Source organism: Conger conger, chromosome 7, assembly GCF_963514075.1.
Source record: "Conger conger chromosome 7, fConCon1.1, whole genome shotgun sequence".
Lineage (NCBI taxonomy): Eukaryota > Metazoa > Chordata > Actinopteri > Anguilliformes > Congridae > Conger > Conger conger.
The window spans coordinates 38,606,101-38,627,495 of NC_083766.1; the positions used below are offsets into that span (position 1 = coordinate 38,606,101).

The window sequence follows — 21,395 nt, forward strand, 5'->3', positions numbered from 1 at the left end:
TGTTTAGCTCTAGGCCAGGGACTCGTCCCAGACTCCAGGGAGATGTAGAACAGGCTTTCGCGCTCGAGTATTAAACCATACATACATTATCGTTGTTAAAAAAAACAACATCTGCAGTGGAAAATGAAAGCAAGGGGGTACAATGGAAAGGCATAATTATTAGAATTTAATGAATGCGATTGTGCGGAGCTAGCTTCGGCGCAGGTGAGAGCAGGGGAGAGCTGTACCTCATGCATTATTCACCGGCTCCGTTTAACTGGGTCTTTCAGCCCAGCAGGCCAGAGCGGGATAGGTCTTCCTGTGCCAGGTGGGTCTGGGATCGGTGTCGGTGTCAGACTAGCAGGTTTAAGGAAGGGGAAAAACCCAGGGCCTCATCCAGGGCACTGCTGTGCATGAGCCACGTGGCCTGGGCCACAGGATGGAAGGAAGAAGGCTGCACTTCAGACTTGAGAGGCCTAGCACATTAGCACGTTAGCGAGTCAGACACAGGTTTAACAATGGGGGCAAACACTAACGCCTTTCTCACAAGCGGTGCCATGGATAGCAGAGGCCATCTTGCACAGGAGGAGGGGGGATGGGGATCGAAGAATAAAGGAATATTAATAAAACCGATTAAAGCAACAAACAGGCCATCCTTCTGGATTTCTCAGTCCGAATACTGGCACACCAGCGTCCCTCCCTCGCGGAGTTCCTTCGGTATCGTGCAAACCTTTGATCCGAGGAATTAAGCACCAGGAATAAAGCAGGGCCCGAGCCGCCTTCTTCGCGCATTACAATTACGGCCTCAAATGAGCAAAGAGATTATTTAATAATGTATTTTCTTAACTTGTCATGGCAATTGCTACCTCTGAGAAACGTTTGTGGCGCTTCTCGCCTCGATGTGTCCCGCGTAATTAAAGCCCAAATTGTTTTGATGCGAGTGTAATCACATTAGTCTGTTTTTAGGAGAGGGGTGAAATTGGACTGGTTGCTCCAGCGCTTGCACTGGCTGTGGCCATAGAAAGTTATGTATTCTCAACAAAGAACTGTCACAATGCATCGGGCTCAAACTTTCTCACATATGGTATTCGATTACCGGACCTGTCATAGGCAATCAGAGAGCAACGGATGTTATTAAACTTTAAAGTAAATGGTTAAAAAAAAAAAAAAAATAGAGGATCGGGGGAGATCTGTGTCTGTCTGGTGTGGAAAGATGGCTCAATTACTTGTGGGTGGTTTATGTTTTGTTTATTTTTATTTATTCTTTCATTTCCCTAGCATTCAAGTGGTTGCAGGCACGTGTGTGTGTGGGCATGTGTGTGTACGAGCGTGTCAACGCATGCAAGCTCGTGCACATGCAATTTTGGAAGACATGGACATGAACACACAACAGGTTCTGGATGATGGACTGTTTTAAAAGAACGTATACTGATGTTTTTATCCACAGCTGTTAACAGAAAGCTTGGAGATGGCATTTTAATCTTGTACGCTTCTTAAAAATGGTTTTGGATTGAGTGACGATAAATTATTGAAAACTTATTCTAAATGAAACAACAAAAATTGTAGAGTAAGTAGCCTTTGATAAAGAGGTTTGTAAACTCAAAGCAATAATAATGACTGCAAAATCGGAAAAGCTGAGATGACTCAACCAGCTTTTAACACGCTTTTATGCCTAATTTTAAGCAAATTTTATTTCAAGCAAATGACTGTGGTTTCATTTGGCAGAATGTGGTTTGGGTAGGAAAAAAACCCAAAAAACTAAAATTCAGTGCTTTGCCTTTGTGTTCTAAAGCTAGGGATAAAAGGAAAGAGATGTTTTTGTATATGGAAGGCAGACTTGCCTGATGATGAATAATAATATCATTTTTTCCATCACTACAGGCTGTTTGTGGTCCACAGCTGAAGGGGTCGAATGAGCTTAAACTGGCTGGACTGATATGGATTTGTGGCACTTTTGTTTTTAGCTGTACGGTACAACTTTTAGCATTAGGGTCATATTTTTAGAATCACCTTCTCCCCCCCCACGTCCAGCAGAAAGCGAATGGACGGCCTGTAAAACAGCTCCTGATTGGTCAGCCCCTGTGTTCACCCCTGAGGGTGTAGCAGCGGCCCTGCGCGTGCCACGGGGCGTGACTCGTGTCCGCCACGCCGATTGGGCGGAGAGGGGGCGGGTTCCCTATGTCGAGACCCCCCGTACCAATCCCATGAGTGAAATGGAGGGGGTGAGGGCAAAGGGTGCGGGAGAGAGGGGTTGCCCCCTCCCCCCTGCCCCCCCCTGTTTCCGTCAGCCGGATCTTTCTGCGGAGGTAGATTAGTGTCGGGTGTCTGCACGTTGGGGGAGACTTCTGTTGGCGCGCTTTGCCACGGCGATCGAGGTCAGAGGTCGTACAGGATCGTGTTTCTGTGCCTGACTGAAGGTGCCCCTCCTCCTGCCTGCATTAAAATAGGCTCCCACGGAGGCTCCCCTCCCTCGCGTTCTGAAGGCCCACTCCAGTGTTCACTGCTACATCAGCAACACGCGACCTCATTAGGTGCATGTCTATTTCGGTTGGAGAGGAAAGTAGAGCAGAGATCATTAGAGATTTTGAGCGAGCAATTTGTTTTGCTTTATATCTTGTTTTGCTTTATAGGTTTGTATTGCAATTGCTGGTTTCTTTTGTCGTTGTTTTATTTTTTTCTTCTGTCTCACCCTCCCCCCCGCCCGCTTGGTTTTCAGCGTTTAACGTCGTCATTGATCACACAGGGAAGTGCCATTCTTCTTTCTGATTTGAGTTCAGGGCTGTTTTTCCTTCTCTGCGGGACGTGTGCGGGAGCGCACAGACGTGGCCGCAGCGAGGACCCCTGAGCCATCGAGGGGGGGGGGGGTTCCGGCTGGGGGGTTTCTGTGTGCATTGGCACTTCCTCTTACTGACCCAGAAACATATACAGGTAGCAGAAGGAGATGCGGGAGCTGTGCTACGAATCTGCCTGTCCACACGCACACATACACAGGAATGCACACACTGCCACAAACACACACACACACACAGGAACGCTCACACTGCCGCAAACACACACACACACACACACACACACACACACACACACACACACACACACACACAGGAACGCTCACACTGCCGCAAACACACACACACACACACACACACACACAGGAACGCTCACACTGCCGCAAACACACACACACACACAGGCGATTGGCAGTCAATGGGATTTGTAGAGATTTGTAGATTGTCACTCGCTCACTTCTCCCGTCTCCATGCGTACAGTACGTGTTTATTTATTTTTTTGTTATTTATTTATTTATTTAACTTTTTTCTTCTTCTTTTTTTTTGTGTTTGGCGCACAGCTAAATCCGAGCGGCGGGACGGCCAGCACTGCAATCGATTAGCCTGTCCAATCTCATTTACTTTACAAGAGCTCCGAGTTCCTGAGAGCTTACCAAGTTACTTTTCCCCCCTCCTTTTTGATTAAGGCGAGGTGTAAATAAGGCAGAAAAGTCCCATTGATTTCAGACGATCTATTTATCGACTCGAAAAGGATCCATTTCACTATTCCCCCGCGAGCTCCTCTGCGATAAGGAAGAGCTTTTCCTAACAAAGAAGGAGTGCTCTCAGCACGGAGAGCTGCCACCCTGATTAAAAATGAGTCCCGGAGACGCGTTTTCTCGTTGTGTTTTTCCACTTATTAATGGACGGGGGAAGTGGGTCCATTTATCACCGGGCGGCGAAATTAATTGACGCCGTCCCTGATTTTATTGTGTCGGCTGTTGTCAAGGCCTCATCGTTTTGTTATATTTTTTCCCCTCCCAGAGAGGTGTTAGATTGCGTTTCAAATCGGGGCCCCCCGTTGGGGGGACACACCAGGGAATAGATAGGCAAACGCGCACATGCCGGAAAACCATGGCAACCTGGGAAACCGCCGTTGGTGGCGGCGGGCCGTCGGCTCGCTCTGTCCGACGAGGTCGTCTCCCCCGGCGGCCGGGAACTGTCGCGAGTCGGGTGCCAGCCTGATGTTCGTCCACGCGCTTTGCTTAGCGTTCGTAACGTAGTGGTGCAGGCTGCTGGGGGCACAGCCATGTGCCTTAATGGAGGGGAGAAATGAGATCCCATTCAGTTCTGTGAAACCCCCCGCATGCACAGGACTGAAAGGGGGCGACATAACATAACAGAACATAACAGAACATAGCATAACAAAGCAGAACATAGCATAACCTAACCGAACATAACAGAACATAGCATAACATAACATAACAGAGCTTAACATAACATAGCAGAACATAACATAGCAGAACATGGCATAACCTAACCGAACATAGCAGAACATAACTGGCCATTCACCCAAGCAATGCTCGCCTTTTCCTACCACTAAAGTGTATCTAGCATCGTATCAAGCCTGGTCTTGAAAACCCCCAGTGTCTCTGCCTCCATTACATGTCCTGGCAAGCTATTCCACACAGTGACCACTGTGTGTGGAAAAATCTGTGCGGAATTATCCTTTCCCAATTTCCATTTATGCCCTCTCGTTATGCTTACCGAACTCACCGTCTGGTAGTCTAGTGGCTCAGGTCCTAGTGGCTAAGGTACATGATTGGTGGTTCATGCCCCGGTATCGCCAGGATAAGATGCAGTTGTTGTTGGGCCCTTGAGCACGGCCCATAACCCCTCAGTGCTCCAGGGGGATTGGTCCCCCTACTTATTCTCCTCAACTGTAAGTTGCTTTGGATAAAAGGGTCAGCTAAATAAACAGTAATGTGATGATGAAATGGTATGGTGGGGATATAGGAGGGCATGTACATGGAAGCATGTGCTCCTGTCTGTGTACACAGACTCTCTGTGTGAACAGACATGCTTGCGTCTGTCTGTAGTTGGGTCTCCTCTAGTGGCGGAGTTTCTCAGGGTCGGCGGTGTGACTGGTGCACAGGCAGGGCAAAGCGATGCTTTGAATTGGATTCTCGTTTTACGTAACACCGCCATGGAAACAAAAGCCAGGGGACTTCAGCTGGTACCTCTAGGAGCTGGAATAACAGCTTCATATTTATCTGTTATAGTCTTTCTTAGTTCAGCCCAGTGAACGTAGAACAGAAAACCGGGTCTTTATTTATAGCTAGGTCTTACGGCACATGCCGTGCCGCACAATGTTTAGATGATTTCCGAAGTCAAGACGGATTTAAAAAGGGGGCATATATTTATGTTCATGTTTCCGACCGGTCTTCGATGGAAACGGTTCAAATCTTTGGCGGTCACGCCTGCTTTGGACACATCGTGCCGTCTTTTAAATACGTCGAACCCCTTCGGGTGGAACCGGGCTCCCATTTTCATACCAAACAAAGGTCACTCGGAAAGCGCCATCGATTCAGCATTTTAATTTTATTTGTGTGCCGTTCCGAAGGGGGCCGTGCATTATGCTGGGTAAAGTTGAGGCTGCGACCGATAGATGCTGCGAATGTCGGGCGGTCTGTGGAGACCCAGCCAGCGCGCGCTGCTTTAATAAGTGTGAGACGTGGCTCAGGTGCCTCCGTAATAGTCACTAACACTTATTACTCGGTTGTGGGGGTGCGGGGAACGGGAAATCTATATGTGTTGTTGTTAGGGCGCTTACAAGCTTGAGGGGAAATTTTGAGAAGTGACGCCGCACTCTCTCTCTGTCTCTCTCTCCCCGTTGCTCGGCCACGCGGCCCGTGTGTTTGTTTCATCGCTCGGCGCCATGGAGACCCGCACTGGGGTGGGGTCACCAGAGTAGCTTCCCCGTGGGCATTGGGTGGAGGGAGGGGTTACGGTCCGTGCCGAGCGACGAGGCGGGGAGGGGGCACCTGCGTCACCGAGAGAGACTGGGAGCCGGCATGGGGGCACTCAGATCCGCAATGGTTGCACTCGGAGCCGGAATGGGGGAGCTCGGCACGGCTCCTGCCTGGATACAGGGCCCTGGTTGGAAACTGCTGAGATCATTAGGTGTCCCAGAGAGCCGGAGTCATAAGCGATTTGATCCGCTGCCTCTTTTCAGTGCTGACTCATGAGCTCAGTGCTCTCTCGCCGCGGCTGAAATTGGGCAGACAAAGGAGGGCGACGGTTACTCAGTCCCCTCTGCTTTGGCACGATTGATCCTGTGGTAACTGTTGAGGGAAATGCACTTTTTACGGCTGAAATTGGTTCTTTCTGTCAGCTTGAATATATGTTGATTAGGCAGTAGTCTAAAGGATAAGACTGACGTGTATTTTTTTCTTATTATCAATAAATTATATGAAAAGACCAAAATCCTACATTGGTTTTGATCAGTGCCCTCCTCTGAATACTATCTGACACTATTCACCCATTTAACACTCAACCAGAACATATTGTTGTTTTTTGAAAAAGTTTTGTGACTACTGGGATATTGGCTGTATCTGCCGTTGCCTCATTGGACAATACATGTTGATAAATTCATTGTAGTATTTTCAGTCTTTTTATAGGGCATGTTGATCATATAAGAAATATAAAATTGTGCCGGTTTTATCCTTTCAGCGGTAGAATTTCTGTGCATGTGCATTTGTGTGTGTCTGCAGTCACATTCGTCTATCTATGTTTGTGTCTGGCTGTGTGTCCGTATGCCTGCATCTGTCTGTCGCCGAGTGTGGATCTCAACACCGCCCCCCTGTGGTTAGGAGAGGCAGCGCAGCCTGACCTCCCTGTTCGCTTGTGCATTCGCGGGCACAGCGGCGGTAAACGGAGGCGCCGGCCGCCCCTGTGCACGGCGGAGGGGGTTAGCGGCTAGCGGGCGGGAGCTCTCCCGCGGCGAGGGCAGGTGTGCTCACCCCTCTCCCAGCTGCTCCTCCGCTTTCCCGCCACCCAGGGCGTCCTCTCCGTGCGCCTCGCCGTGACAAATGGCTCCTGACAGCTGATTTGTCGGTTGTCAGAAGCGGTCCCGGCGCCGTTGATAAGGGCGAGGAGGGCCAGGACGGGGGAGGCGAGCGGCTCCTCGCGGTTTCAGACGCTCCGCGACCCGGGTAGCCTGCGTCGAGGCGGCTGCATCCCAATTCCCGCCGACGTTCCCCCCGTTCCGTCCGTTCCAATATACTCTCCTCTCCCCGCCGTTTCAGGAACCGTGCGCCGCGGAAACCGGAGAGCGCGATTCAGTATCAGTCAATTTCCACAAATCCAGTTTCAGCGCAAAATGGCTTCCATTCAAAACCAGAGCAGCCCATTCAGTTTCACCTCAATTGAAGTTTAATTCAGCATAAAATACAGGTGCTTTAGTTCGCCCAGAATTTCAATAACTCAATCACGCAACTGAAATAATGTGTCTGTAGACACCCATTGTAGAATGCTAATTCTCAATTTCTTCCTGGATGCTGATAATCCTTTATACATTGTGAAATCCAGAACACCTTGCGCATGCGTATGCGGCGATATACTTTTCTAACAATTGTCGCCACATCTGAATTGTATCAATATTGCCGTTCGCGTTTGAGTCGGCTTCCGACTAATGACTTCATTATGAAACACTTCCCGGCCTTTCAATTACAATTCCACACTTGATGACACTTGAATTGGAATTGACCACATAATTTCAATTTGGCTCGCAAACGTACTCGAGCAGTATATTTACTCATAAATCCCATCAACGTTTTCTGTTTGTGCTCAAGTAGGTGTAATGCCGTTCTGTACAGTTAAGAATTAATTTACTGAGTGTAGTATTAAGTAATCAATCCTTTCTGTCCACCTAGCTAGCTCATGATTACCTTTTGATATGAATTATATAAATGTGAAAAAAAAACCCTCCAGGAAATGATAGCCTTAAAACAGAAAGGAAAGGAAAGGGGGGGGAAAAAGACAAAGCAGGGATTGAAGAGAATGACATCTTTTTTCATTAGCTGACGCAGCGGGCAGGGTTTAGCGTTATGAAAGCTGGGGAAATGAAAAGGACCCTAGGCGGCCTGGATGGAGGCCCAGTCGGCTCCGGAGGACCGGAGGATCTGTCGGCCCGGCATCAAACGGCCGCAGACCTGGCCCACGTCCACCTCGGCCTTTGAACAGAGTGCACGGGGGGAGGAAGTGAGAGGGAGGAAGTGGAGGGGGCGGGTGGGTAAAGGGGCCTGAGCCGCGCTCTCAGCTGAGCTTGTGAGCTGCCCCGGGATATCCTGATGAGGTGGTAGAGGAAGCCATCGAGGACGGAGGAGGTCAGGAGGTCGTGGGCCGTCGCGCCTCACCGAGAGACCTGGACCTGGTTTCTCAAGTAGCAGAAAGCGTCGTATATTGCTGCTCCAAACAAGTTTTGCACAGGGGAGTATTTGTGTGGCTTTGTGGTGAGGGAGCCGTGCATTTGGAACCCATGCTGGGCCACATTTGTCAATTTCTCAAAAAAAGTTTCAGTAAATACTGTATGTGGCTTTTTGAACGGGTGCCATTTAAAGTGTCGGCTCTTCCAACCAAGCAAACAAACAAGGGTTATTTTGACACCCCCAAGTTTGCCACACACACACACACGCACACACCAATGCATACCCCCGCCTCGTGGTTCACTTCCAGCCTAAAGGGAGGGCGTGTAAGCGCTCCTCTGGTCTGTTTTCCTTTCGGAATGGAGCACGGACCTGGGTGCGTGTAATCACTCAAGAGGTTGGGCTAGGGGGCGGGGAGGTGGCGTGCGGGATTGTGGGATTGTTTATCTGAGCGCCCCGCTCTTATCGGCCCTCCTGCCTTTTATCTCCCCTTATCTCCTAGCACGGGGAGCAGGGTCTTCGGCTTCCTGCGTCTGGCTCCCTGTCAGCCCTATTGACCCCCCGACCCCCTCTTATCTCCCACTTTCTTAAAAGCCGAAGCCTTGTCTAAACTCCGCCGCCTTACGCCCAGCGCTGGCTTTGGGCTCTGCATGTTTGTTCTGGAGCGTGTACCGATTACGTCCTGGGCCCGTGCCACCCACGCTACCCGTGTCCAGGGAACCGACTCCCCCCTCTCCTAACTCTCTTTTTTACATTGTGTTCATGAGGGCAGAATGGCTTTGCCATTTGGTTTTTTAAACAATGCAGACCAATGACTGTTGCTGTCAAACCCCCCTTGTTTTATGTTTCCTGGCAACATGTCATGCCCTAATTCTGCCTCGGCACTGCTGTAGTTTGTAGGCCACACCACCACACCAAGCGTGTATGTGTGTGTGTTGAAAAACTATATCACACTCCAGGATATGTTTAAACACAGTAAAAATAATAACTGAGAATCAACTGAAAAAGATTTTGGTAGATGCAATAAAATGTTGGTGCATAGTCATGGCAGAAAGTTCAAAGCCCTTTAAATTCCATGTGTGATTGGGTTTACTTTTCATTCAGTATTACTGAAGCCTCACACAGTCATCTAAATTGATTAATATTATCTTAGGTACAGATGAAATGAATGCATCTTTTGTTTTGGAAAAAATATACAGAAACTTTAGTCCCTCTTGGCAGGTTGAGAGTGGCAGTCCCCTCTTACGTGTGTGTGTGTGTGTGTGTGTGTGTGTGTGTGTGTGTGTGTGTGTGTGTGTGTGTGTGTGTGTGTGTGTGTGTGTGTGTGTGTGTGTGTGTGTGTGTGTGTGTGTGTGTGTGTGTGTGTGTGTGTGTGTGTGTGTGTGTGTGTGTGTGTCTTTGGCTGTATCACCCAACACCCTGAAGGAAAAGGGATATGTCTGTGACTGAATGTGTAAAAACACGGTCGCCGTCGGAAGGAACGGGTTAAACACAGAAGGGAAAGTGACATTCAGCTATCCTCAGCCCGCATTTACATAAAAACGAGAGCTTGTTATACACTCAAATATCAACGAAGGGAACACAAAATACATTTAATGAAATTCGGATGCTTTGCCTTGCTCCATGAATCTCATTTAAATGGCTTTGTGCTGTGTTTTCCGTCTCGTCTTTGTGAAGCCAGAAGTACAGTGTGGCACTGTTAATAATGTCTTGAGATTTCATCGTATTAGCGGTCTAAAATGTATACTGTGCAAATGTGTAAAATGTATATCATTTGGTTCCACAGCTACTGAAATGTATGAGGTGAATGAAAATGCCCTCCTTTTGCTTGTAGTTGATCATTATCAGATGTGTCCTGCACCTTTTGTGAACTTAACCTTTTTCTTTCAAACACAAAAAGTAGTTTTGGAACTTCACTTTATTCACATAATCCCTCTCTCCTTCCCACCCCCCCTCCCCCTCTCTCTGTCTCTGTCTCTTCCCTGGCAGGATTCGGCTTTGTAACTTTCGAGATCGAGGACGTTGTAGAGAAAGTCTGTGAAATTCATTTTCATGAAATCAATAATAAAATGGTAAGTCGTTTCATTTTCTGAAATTTTCAATCTGGGGGGATTAATATTTTATTTTCTCTTTAGCAGAACATTAATAGCAGGGAGGCAGTGGGGTGGGCAGTCTGGAGGGTGCTGGGTGGGGAGGAGTTGACAGTTTGGGGCTGGTGAGGGGGTGTTGGGTTGAGCTTTTGCTGTTAGGGCGCTGGATGCAGTGGCGTGTACAGCCTAGAGAGCGTGAAATTGTGTCTGTGAGTCCTGTGTGTGTGTGTGTGTGTGTGTGTGTGTGTGTGTGTCTGTGTGTCTGTGTGTCTGTGTGTGTGTGTGTGTGTGTGTGTGTGTGTGTGTGTGAGACCTGCCTGTCTGTGTGTGTGTGTGTGTGTGTGTGTGTGTGTGTGTGTGTGTGTGTGCGTGTCTGTGTGTGTGTGTCTGTGAGTCTTGTGTGTGTGTGTGTCCTGTGTGTCTGTCTGTCTGTGTCTGTGAGTCCTGTGTGTGTGTGTGTGTGTGTGTGTGTGTGTGTGTGTGAGACCTGCCTGTCAGTGTGTGTCTGTGTGTGTTTGTGTTTGTTTGTATGTGTCTGTCTGTCTGTGAGTCCTGTGTGTGTCTGTGTGTCTGTGTGTCTGTGTGTGTGTGTGTGTGTGTGTGTGTGAGACCTGCCTGTCAGTGTGTGTCTGTGTGTGTGTGTGTCTGAGTCTTGGGTGTGTGTGTGTGTGTGTGTGTGTGTGTGTGTGTGTCTGTCTGTCTGTGTCTGTGAGTCCTGTGTGTATGTATGTGTGTGTGTGTGTATGTGAGACCTGCCTGTCGGTGTGTGTGTGTGTTTGTCTGTGTGTGTCTGTGTCTGTCTGTGAGTCCTGTGTGTGTGTGTGTGTGTGTGTGTGTGTGTGTGTGTCTGTGTGTGTGTGTGTGTGTGTGTGTGTCTGTGTCTGTCTGTGTGAATGTGTGTGTATGTGTGTGTGTGTCTGTGTTTGTGAGACCTGCCTGTCGGTGTGTGTGTGTGTGTGTGTGTGTGTGTGAGTCCTGCCTGTCAGTGTGTGTGTGAGAGTGAGTGAGTGTGAGTCCTGCCTGTCGGTGTGTGTGTGTGTGTGTGTGTGTGTGTGTGTGTGTGTGTGTGTCCTGCGTGTGTGTGTTGTATTGGGGCAGGGGTATGGTCCTCTTCCTCTTCGGTGAATTCTCCTGGCATAAAAGGTGGGAAACGTTGCTGGAGAAAGGTGGGGTTCATTTAACCCCTCACACAAGTCTTGGCAGGGTTAGTCCCAATGTTAAACCACAAGTTTGGAGAGTGGCAGTGTATTTGGAATGAGTGGAATTTTCGGGGGATGGAGGTGGACTCGAGCTGGCTAACCGGGCCTGAGGGGGAGGGGGAGGGGGTGGGGGGGTTACTGAATCATCACTCAAGTGCCCTCGGTGTGAAGGAGACACCTGCTGCAGCAAGCCCAGAGAATCATTTCTTTTTAGGAGGAGTTTATGTTGTGCCGTCCTCTCTTAGCCTGGCAGACAACAAATAACATGACAGGTGTGAGTGTTACAGCATGGATAAATCACACACAGGGAATCATAATTATATTACGGGGAGAGATATCGCGGGCGCGCCGGGTGGGGGAGGGGGGGTCGTCTTGGGAGGGTGGACATCAGATAGTCCCAAATCCAAGATGGAGGAAGGGGGGAGGGGGAGGCTGTTAGTCATCCCTCCGACCCACCGCGGAGAGGAGGCACGGACGAGGCCCGGGAGCTGTCGACGCGTCGAGGAGACAGAGACCCGCGCGGATAAGGGCTCCCCGCGCGCTAAGCCCCCTGCCCTTGCAGACAAGCCGCTTGGAGGCCAGGGACAGACGCCACCCCGGGCTGACTGCAGATCTATGAGCACAATACAGGGCTATTGATTTTTATATGATATTGCATCAAACGCTTTCATCGTTCAGGGAGCACCGAGCGAGAAACGCAATTTCTTTATTATTATTTTTTTCGCTGTTTTTCAAGCATTGTTCGCGCCACTTGTCGGCTGCCTGGATTAAATTGGGCTACCAGGGAATTGCATGCATCGTTAGCATCAGTTGACGAGCTTTTAAAAACGAGAAGAATGAAAGATGCTTCAAAAGGCCGCATCCAGCACCGACTATTTGTCTCTCATAAATGACTACTTTGTTACGGTCCCCTGGATTGGAAGAGTTTTTTTTTTTTGATGCCGCTTCTAATGGGGCTTCAAATGAAATGGGTGCATGAAAAGTTAAGGAAAAGACGGGTACAGTGGGAGAAAAAAAAGCGCATTAGAGAAACATTTAGCGCGCCATCCACCTCCTACATATTCAGTTCGGTAGTAGACTTCTCCTTTTGCCAACGAGATCAAAGCGGGCTCTGAAGCATCATCTGCTAGCAGCCCCAACGGATATTTGACTTGCAAATCTTACTTTCGTCGTTTTTTCATTATTATTTAGTAAACACAATAATGAGGTCCTCCATTCTGGAGAAGATGCTAGACCCGCCGCGCACACCCCTCCACTGCAACACAGCTGTGACCTTAACCCCCTCGCTTTTTAGAGATGAAAGGGTGTCGCCGCTGCCTGTTTCCAGACTCCCGGACGACCCCCGGCTCCAGTGCTGCAGAAATTCAAACGGGCCTGGAAAGCCTTACAAATGTTGCCAGGTTTTTTTTTGAAAGAGTGTTAGGCGCACTATTGCCAGCCTGTGGCGCATGTACGCGGCTCTTCTCGTCGACGGACGCTTTTGAATCCCTCTCCCGATGCAGGGCGGAGCCGTAGAATTTTCAGCGAGCTTCCGAGGGCCGGGAATGGGGCCCGAATAGCTGTGCACTTAGCCTCGCGGTCTCCGACTGAGTTCTGACATCGGGGGGAGCGAACGGGGATGGGAAAGGGAGGAAGGAAAAATCGAGCAGAAGAGGGAGAGGAATCGCTTTCCCTTCAGACCAGCAAAAGGCTGTGGACTCTGACAGATAGCGAGTCCAATTGGGGCGTGAATGCGAGTACGTGTCCTTGATTTACCCCGCCCTCACACACCCAGCTTCTTCACAGAGCCGGCTTGATTACCCCGCCCTCACACACCCAGCTTCCTCACAGAGCCCTCACACACCCAGCTTCCTCACAGAGCCCTCACACACCCAGCTTCCTCACAGAGCCCTCACACACCCAGCTTCCTCACAGAGCCCTCACACACCCAGCTTCCTCACAGAGCCCTCACACACCCAGCTTCCTCACAGAGCCCTCACACACCCAGCTTCCTCACAGAGCCCTCACACACCCAGCTTCCTCACAGAGCCCTCACACACCCAGCTTCCTCACAGAGCCCTCACACACCCAGCTTCCTCACAGAGCCCTCACACACCCAGCTTCCTCACAGAGCCCTCACACACCCAGCTTCCTCACAGAGCCCTCACACACCCAGCTTCCTCACAGAGCCCTCACACACCCAGCTTCCTCACAGAGCCCTCACACACCCAGCTTCCTCACAGAGCCCTCACACACCCAGCTTCCTCACAGAGCCCTCACACACCCAGCTTCCTCACAGAGCCCTCACACACCCAGCTTCTTCACAGAGCCGGACCAGCCGTCATTTCTCCCTCTTTGTCTTTGGTTTTCCTCAGAACTTGCGTTGATTTATTCTCTGTCCCTTCAAGGCGAAGGTGCGCATTATTCGTGCAGACGGTTCGCCCCTCAGAATGACTCGTCTCCAGCTCGATGCACCTGGAACCCCACGGGCTGAGATGCTGGCCTTGACTCTGCAGTGCTTAGATGCACAAATGAGTTGAGCTATCACGGATTTGAACCAATCATCGTATTCTTTAAAAAGAGAGGAAAGTTTATCATAACATAGCGTAATGAGGAGAACAGGACATTCAGCCCAGCAATGCTTATAAACAATGCTTCAAAACTAGATGGTATCTAGCACCATATTAAGTCTGGTCTTGAAAACCCCCTGTGTTTCTGCCTCCACTACTATGTCCTGGCAAGCTATTCCACACAGTGACCACTCTGTGTGAAAAATGTCTGCGGAATGTATGCATTGCTAATTTCTATTTATGCCCCCTCATTCTGCCAACTGAACTCAATCTGAAGTATCTACTGTACTTCACGTTGTTAATCCCTTTTATGAATACGTCACACCGTTTGAATCTAAATCACTCCGTAGGAATCATGCGGTATGAATCTAAATCACTCCGTAAGAATCACACAGTATGAATCTAAATCACTGTGTAAGAGTCAGTGATTGAAGGCTGTACTTTGGAGAAGCCTTCTGAAGATGGATGAAGTACTGTTTACATTAGCGCTCACCAAGATGCCACAGCCACCCTTCCCTTTAGCCTGTCCAAGCTGCTTGGCTCCCTGCAGATACCCAGGTGGGGGCAATACATAAACACTTTGAGTGTCTAAAAAAGTGCTATATAGATGATCTACAGTCAGGTCCATAAATATTTGGACAAGTTATTATTTCAGCTGTCTACCACGGAAAATTAGAGTTGGAAATCATGGAAGTAAAGACTTTAAGCTTTAATTTCAGGTTATTTACATCTAAATCGGGTGAACGGTGTAGAAATTACAGCCCTTTTTATACATAGTCCCCCAAATTTTAGGGGCTGAAATATAATACAAATTAACATAATCTTAGATTCAATTGTAAATTATTAAGTTATAGGTACAATAGGTAATTTCTGTCTTCTAACGGTTAGAACCAATTTCCATCCAATGAGCTTGAATTATTGTACAGCTATACAAGGTTTTGGTACAGAGTGCCGGCCCGTCAACTGCATATTTTGAACCCCGATTTTAAGGACTATAAACACAGGCAGAGGGTGAGTCAACATGTCAGTGAGTCTTTTTCTATGATAGGAAGGGATTTTCAATGGTCTTTTTTGTTTTAACACAAACATCTTACCTCTTTTACCTTTAATAATAACTTTATCAATATCAAAATTTATGGAACTGACTGTATCTATCTATCTACCTATCTACCATTCTGGAAGAGTCATTTTTTTCAGTGGGGGCCTGGTCAAAATGACGGAACTTAACACCCTCTCACTCGCTGCGCAGTGCCCCCCCCCCCGACCCCCATGGCAACGAGCAGCACGTGCCCAGCCAGGGCCCTGCCGGTCACTCTGAGTGGAGCGGAGAGAATGCGCTCACCATGCCTCTCTCCCTCCCCGTCTGATTACCCCTGCCACAGAGACCTCAGCAGGGCCTTCCCGAGACTCGGAGAACAGAGGCTGATTCGGAAAAACACTTTGCTTTCCTCCCCTGCCGCTTCCTGATCACCCCGGCTCTTTCCTGATTGTCGATTCCGGGGTCTGCATCACCTGCGATAGGAAACAAATGACTATTCATCTCGGGGAGGGGAAAAAAGAGTCTCCCCATCCCCCACACTCCCCTGTTTCTCTACTGCCACCTAGTGGTGAGTGTATCTAAGGAGGCCATTTTCTATGCTAGGGATTCCTGGTAAAAGGTTTTTTCGGTGAGAGGGCTTTTACAGATGGAGCTGCCAGAAGATTAGCGTGTAATCGGTCCAGGCTGATCAGCGCCTTCAGTAACCCGATAGACCAATAAAACGCGTCCTTCAGGCTGCTGTTCTAGCCAGTCTACTATCCGGGTGTCTAATGGAACTAACGAAAGTGAAAATGCAGCCTAGTCAGAAAAAAAAAAGTCTGCGGATCTGCACTTATTCTCCATTTACTCAGTGTACAAATCCTAAACGAAAGAAACCGGGCTATTAATAGCGCAAACATCTGTCATACTGCTAATGGGCTGATATATGAAACATGATGAAGAATTATGAATGACGGGTGGGGGACCGTTGCGTTGTTGAGAACGATGCGCCGTCAGCAAGTCTTTCGAAGCTCGGCTTGCAGAACGGCTCCCCAGACAAATGGACTAGAGAGGTGTTCTGTAGGTTTTTCTAGGAACGTACAAGCTGCATAATTTGAATATATTTATCAGTTGTGCGTGTGCCATTGTGTCTGCTGTTTTGAGTTGATGGTGATAATTGATTGCGGCATACCCAATTATGAATGATATTTTGTGTTGCGGGATGTTTTCCGTCTTTACTGATGGTCTCAGAATCGAGGCAACAAACTGACACCTCCCCTCCCTTTTTTGTGGGACCGCTGATTCAGGGGTGTCGTGCCCCCCCCTCCCCTTGTGATCAGCGGGGCGTCTGGACTCATTTTGGAGCAGCTCAGGCCACCTGGTGCCCCAGCACCCCGTTGGTCAGCACTCGAGATAAGGGCTGGATGCACTAGCTGGCCTTCTCTCCGCCTCTTTCTCCATCCCTGGTCTCAGGCCTGTGCTCACTCTTCAAGATAATCTACTGCTGTGAAGAGAGCTGGCAGAACTGGCTTATTTTTCAGTTTATTTATTTATTTGCATTTATGTTTTATTTCAGATTTGGAAGCGCAGATCAAAAAGCAGCGAAACAACTGTGAGCCGTTCGGCCATTTTGTGCGCCGCTCGGTGGCCATGTTTGTCATGGTCTTTAGGGTTGGTAAAATCATTGCGAGGGGATAAATTGTTGTCTTTGCTGTGACGGTTTTGAATTTGTCATTGCGTTGCGTGCCGTTTTGAAGCAGCTCTAGACACCTCTGTATTTGCACATTCTCCTGAAGTGTTTTAACAGTAGGTTAAGCCGATGGAGGGCAATTGTGATATTTGACAAGATTACAGTTATTCAGCTGGCAGTAATGGAGCCAAATTGATCCTTGAAAGTGACCCAAAATGTCAAAATATTGAATGAGTACAATTGAGTAGCTTCCCTCATATTTCACATTTCAACAAAAAAAAATTGAGAAGCTGGGATCAAAATCTCCTACTGTATGTGATTGACCTTGCCAAAAGTGCAAAATACTGCTGGAATAGGACTGCAGAGATAAACCGATCTTATGGTCTCTTCTGTGAGGCAGCATGGTGTTCCCTTCTATACAGAGTACGGTATGTGTGTGTGTGTGTGTGTGTGTGTGCGTGCGCCACGAATGTGTGGTGTGCCTCCATGCTACAACTAAGACACTCATGACTAAAGGCCTCAAATTTCAGATTTTTATTGGGTTTCCAGCACTAGGCGTCCATTCTATAAAATAGATGTTCTGTTTTGTAGGTGTAAATAGCTTCTGACAGCATTTTTGGGGGGGAATATAGATTTCTGTGTCATAGGAGAAATAGCTGTAAGTGTATCAATAATGTACAGGGCCCCAAGTCTCCTATGTAATTTAATTCAAGCTGCCATGAATTATGCTCTGCTGTTAAGCTGTTTGGTTCCTATGCCTTCAGGCAGTATAGAGCACAGTTATTTTATTTTATTTTATTTTATGTCTGTAGGAGAAGCAGTACTAGCGTTAGTAGTTGTGTGGAAGCTTTGCTATTGATGTAGCTGTATGTCATTTTTGACCTCTGACATGCAGAACAGATTTATTTTGCCGGGCTAGTTGCCGTAATGAAATGCCGGTGTCCGTTCCCCCAGGGACCAACTTAAGTGCAGTGAGGAGTTAAGGCCGGCTTTCTCTCCCTCTAACGGCACCGCGGGTCTCCACTGTGGTGTTTTCTGCTAAATGCCTTTTAAACTGGGTGTTTAATATTCGAAGTCGATTAGATCAGATGGGAAATGTAGTTTACAGCTGAAAGTGGCTCTGTTCATTTTGATGAACTGCTTGTAATTAAAGACCCACACACATCACCGTTCTTTTCCTGGTTGTTGTATCTAAAACGCCCGCAAAACGTTCGCAAAAAGCAGTCGGTGACATGAAAAGTCCCTGACCCTGCCAACCAGAGGCCAGTTCTCCCCCTCCTGTGGTCAGGTCTCTGCTTTGACTTTTAGCAACATCGTCCGATAATTCTGCAAAAACATACGTCATCACGTGGGAAATCGGTTTAAAAAAAAGCTCTGAAAAATAGCAGTTCAACCCTAAAATACACATACGGTAGTTCTACCAAAATTGCAATTGTTTCACCCGGATCAGTATGAAACGCAAAATCGAAAAACAACCAGGATGATATGAAAAGCTGAAAACATGTAAAATATGTTGCTTTTCATCCGGGGAATGTTGAGATAACGGCGTGTTTTAGAATGGACCAGACATACCGTTGCGGCCCGTGTTCCGCACGCCCCCGAAATGGCCGCCGCGGCTCGGCCGGCTGCTTCCACTGCGGCTCCTCTCCGAGGAGGTCCCCGCCTCCCGTCCGCCAGCCGGTCTGATCTCATTTCAGGGCTTTACCGGGAACGAGCGCCGACACGGTCGGGCTCAGCTGGTGTCCCGGGCATGAATTAGCGTGAAGAGAAGAGGGACGAGACTCGCTCGCGTCCCCCTCGCCTCTGCGGACCAGACGCACCGAGAGAAGATTGATGCCCACTGTTCAATTCCGTCCAGGCCAGGGGGACGTGCCTTTCTCTCCCTCCCTCCCCTCCTTTCCTCGCTCATCCTCACAGTTTGCTTCTGTCTCATATTGCAAATGGCTTCCTCCACTGTGGTGGAGATGGAGACTAGGAGTTCATTTATTTATATATATTCTTTTTCCAGTTTTGCTTGTCTTTATTCTGGGCAAGCTGAGTTACTCTGTGTGGCGCTGCACATTTTTGCTGGCTGCGTTTCCACACCTCTATCTTCCCTTGGTCCGGATGTTTCATGTAATGTATTGTGGGATTTGTATTTTTAGGAATGACTGAGGCTCTTGCTCTGCCTACAAAACAATTCTGGTCAGTGTCAGCCTGTAGTAAGCACATAGGAGAGAAGGTGTTCATACTCCGAGATTAAGCTCTTCAATCTGTCTGTCTGTGCAAGGGATTGAATGAAGCATCAGGTTTGTTACGTTACATAAAGAGATACTTTTTCTAGAACCGGCCAAAAACATTAACATTTTCTTCTCCTCCCCGTCTGTCCTCATCTTCCTGAACTGGGAATAAGTGATATTTTATGAGCATTTAATGAAATGGTGGATGAATGAGGAGGAGGAGAGGAGTGGCTCTTCGTGCTTGGACTCTTTGTTAAATGTCAGGAAACACAGAATATCCCTCATTAATGTTGATTCCATCATCAGCTGTGTAGGAAAATAGCCTTTCTTGGTGTGTGTGTGTGTGTATGTGTGCTTGCTTGTGCACACGCGCACGTGCTACAGCTAAGACAGTCTCATGACTAATTGCCTCAAATTTCTGATTTGTATTGGGTTTCCAGTACTTGGTTTCCGTGCTACAAAATAGATGTTCTGTTTTGTTGGCGTAAATAGCTTCTGACAGCATTTTTTGGAGGGAATATAGATTTCTGTGTCATAGGAGAAATAGCTGGAAGTGTATCAATAATGTACAGGGCCCCAAGCCCCGAAGTAAATAGCCGTTGTCGGTTTTCGTTTTAACATTCTCGAGGTGTTGTAGGTGAATAAAACCACTCTGAAGTAATATTGGGTTCGGCAGGCCTCCTAAAACGGAAGCCACACACCCAGGGTGTGCGCATTGCTCCTTCCTGACAACAAATCATTATTTTGGTTACGCCCATTCGCCTCCCACTCACGCCCAGCAGCTTAATATACATGAAAAACTTACCAGTGACAGCTTCCCCCCCCAGAAGCCTGTGTATTCAGACCGGCAGGACGTCGCCCATATTTCAAGGTTATTCGTGTACGCCTTTATTTTGAAGCATAATAAAAGGGACACTGTAATATTGTACAATAAAGAGATTGTTGCAGCGGAGCTTAAACACTGTGATCACAGGCCCCAGTCCCAGAGCAGACCAGTGGAATACTGATAGAGAGGGGAGCAGATTTTCTGTTCAAGTGCGGTCTACCGCCCAAGTAGGCCTATCGCGTGATCTCGAGAAACCCTTTCCTGCTCATAGTGCCTGGTGCAATTGAGCCAACCTGGAGGACCAGAAAGCCGGGTTAGCCCTTTTTCTTTTTTTCCCTCTCATTTTAGTAGCCGATTGTACCCTATCTATTCCGATTGCCCGTGTGTTAGCTAGGGATACACCGCCTACACCCCGTCCCTCAGCGGCCCGGTTGGATCAGCTGATCCTGAGAACGGCACGCCTTCCCCGAGCCACTGCGTCCCGCTGGCGACCGAGATTCTGAGACTCCCCGGGGTGCTGTTGTATGTGGTGATCTCACTAACCCCCCTTGCTGAGTCCCCCCTGGACACAATTATGCTGCTCCATGTGAGCCGGCCAAACTCAGCTTTGGCAGGACCCGGAGTTGAACCCCGGTCCTCGATGTCTGCAACTGCGACGGACTGATGCCTGCATCAAGGTCTGTTACTTTAGCCGTGCGCCACCCGCGGCTCGGAGTTTGCATTTTTTAAATCTATTTACATTACTTTACATGACATTACGTTATAGTTACTTAGCTGATAGGCTCATAGGATCCAATACACCAGACAAGCTCAGTAAAGCATTGAAAGGTATTTGACTCCAAAACAATTACTTATTTGATCCAGGTCTGCCGCCCGGACTTTTAACCTTTTAACACCTGAAACTGAAGTCGCCTGAATAACATTGGCGGACTGTCCTACGTACTAGTGTAAGGAGTACCTCCACCATTCTGGGCACATTCACAGGAAGTTGCCGGCAAACCGGTCCTAGATGGGCCGAAGCCAGGCCGGACGGAGGTTGGCGGTGTGAGGTCGCTCCGTCCCGGCTGCGAGCGCGGGGGATAATTCCCCCGCCGATTAGGAGAGCGCCAGAGACACAGCGCCGCGCTGATGTCACCCTCCCCGCCACAGCTATTTAACCTCCCGTATCTATAATTGAAAGATGATAGCATCCAGGAAATTGTTGTCTTGGTAGGAAAAAAGGGAGTGCGCAAAGTCGACTGGGGGAGGAGGACGAGGGCGGGGTGGAGAAAAAGAGCAACATCAACAAGAGAAAAATGAATTTAGCAGCAGCCGCAGTGCCGCGGTAAGGTCACAGGCGGGAGCCGAATGTTTCTACGCGGCCCTGATTAGCCACCGTAATCTGCCCGTCCTACCTTGGTGACTCTAATTGCCTTGCGGTAGGAGCTGGGCACGGTCATGGCTGTCAGTCCTCTCACACGCAGCGGGGCCGGTTAACACCTTCCGCGTTCATCGCACACCGCGTGCAGGCAGCCGTCCTCCTCCCAGACCCCAGCAAACCAGACCCGGGTCAAATATGTAGTTGTTTTTGGACGCTTGTCTGTGCTCGAGTGATCTTGCCTGGTGATATTGAGCCAACCAAGAGGATCAGA

At 48.6% G+C, this 21,395-nt stretch overlaps 1 protein-coding gene across 12 annotated transcripts in view; it reads left to right on the forward strand.

The window, feature by feature from the left end:
* LOC133132376 (RNA-binding protein Musashi homolog 2) overlaps positions 1-21,395 on the forward strand; it is a 242,101-nt gene that overhangs the window by 159,463 nt on the left and 61,243 nt on the right. For all 12 annotated transcript variants that reach the window (XR_009709125.1, XM_061247787.1, XM_061247783.1 and 9 more), the window contains exon 8: positions 10,163-10,245. Coding sequence is in view for 11 of the 12 variants with exons in the window: in XM_061247787.1 (XP_061103771.1) it covers positions 10,163-10,245 (83 nt within the window). In the remaining variant the exon portion in view is untranslated. The remainder of the gene's footprint in view (positions 1-10,162; positions 10,246-21,395) is intronic.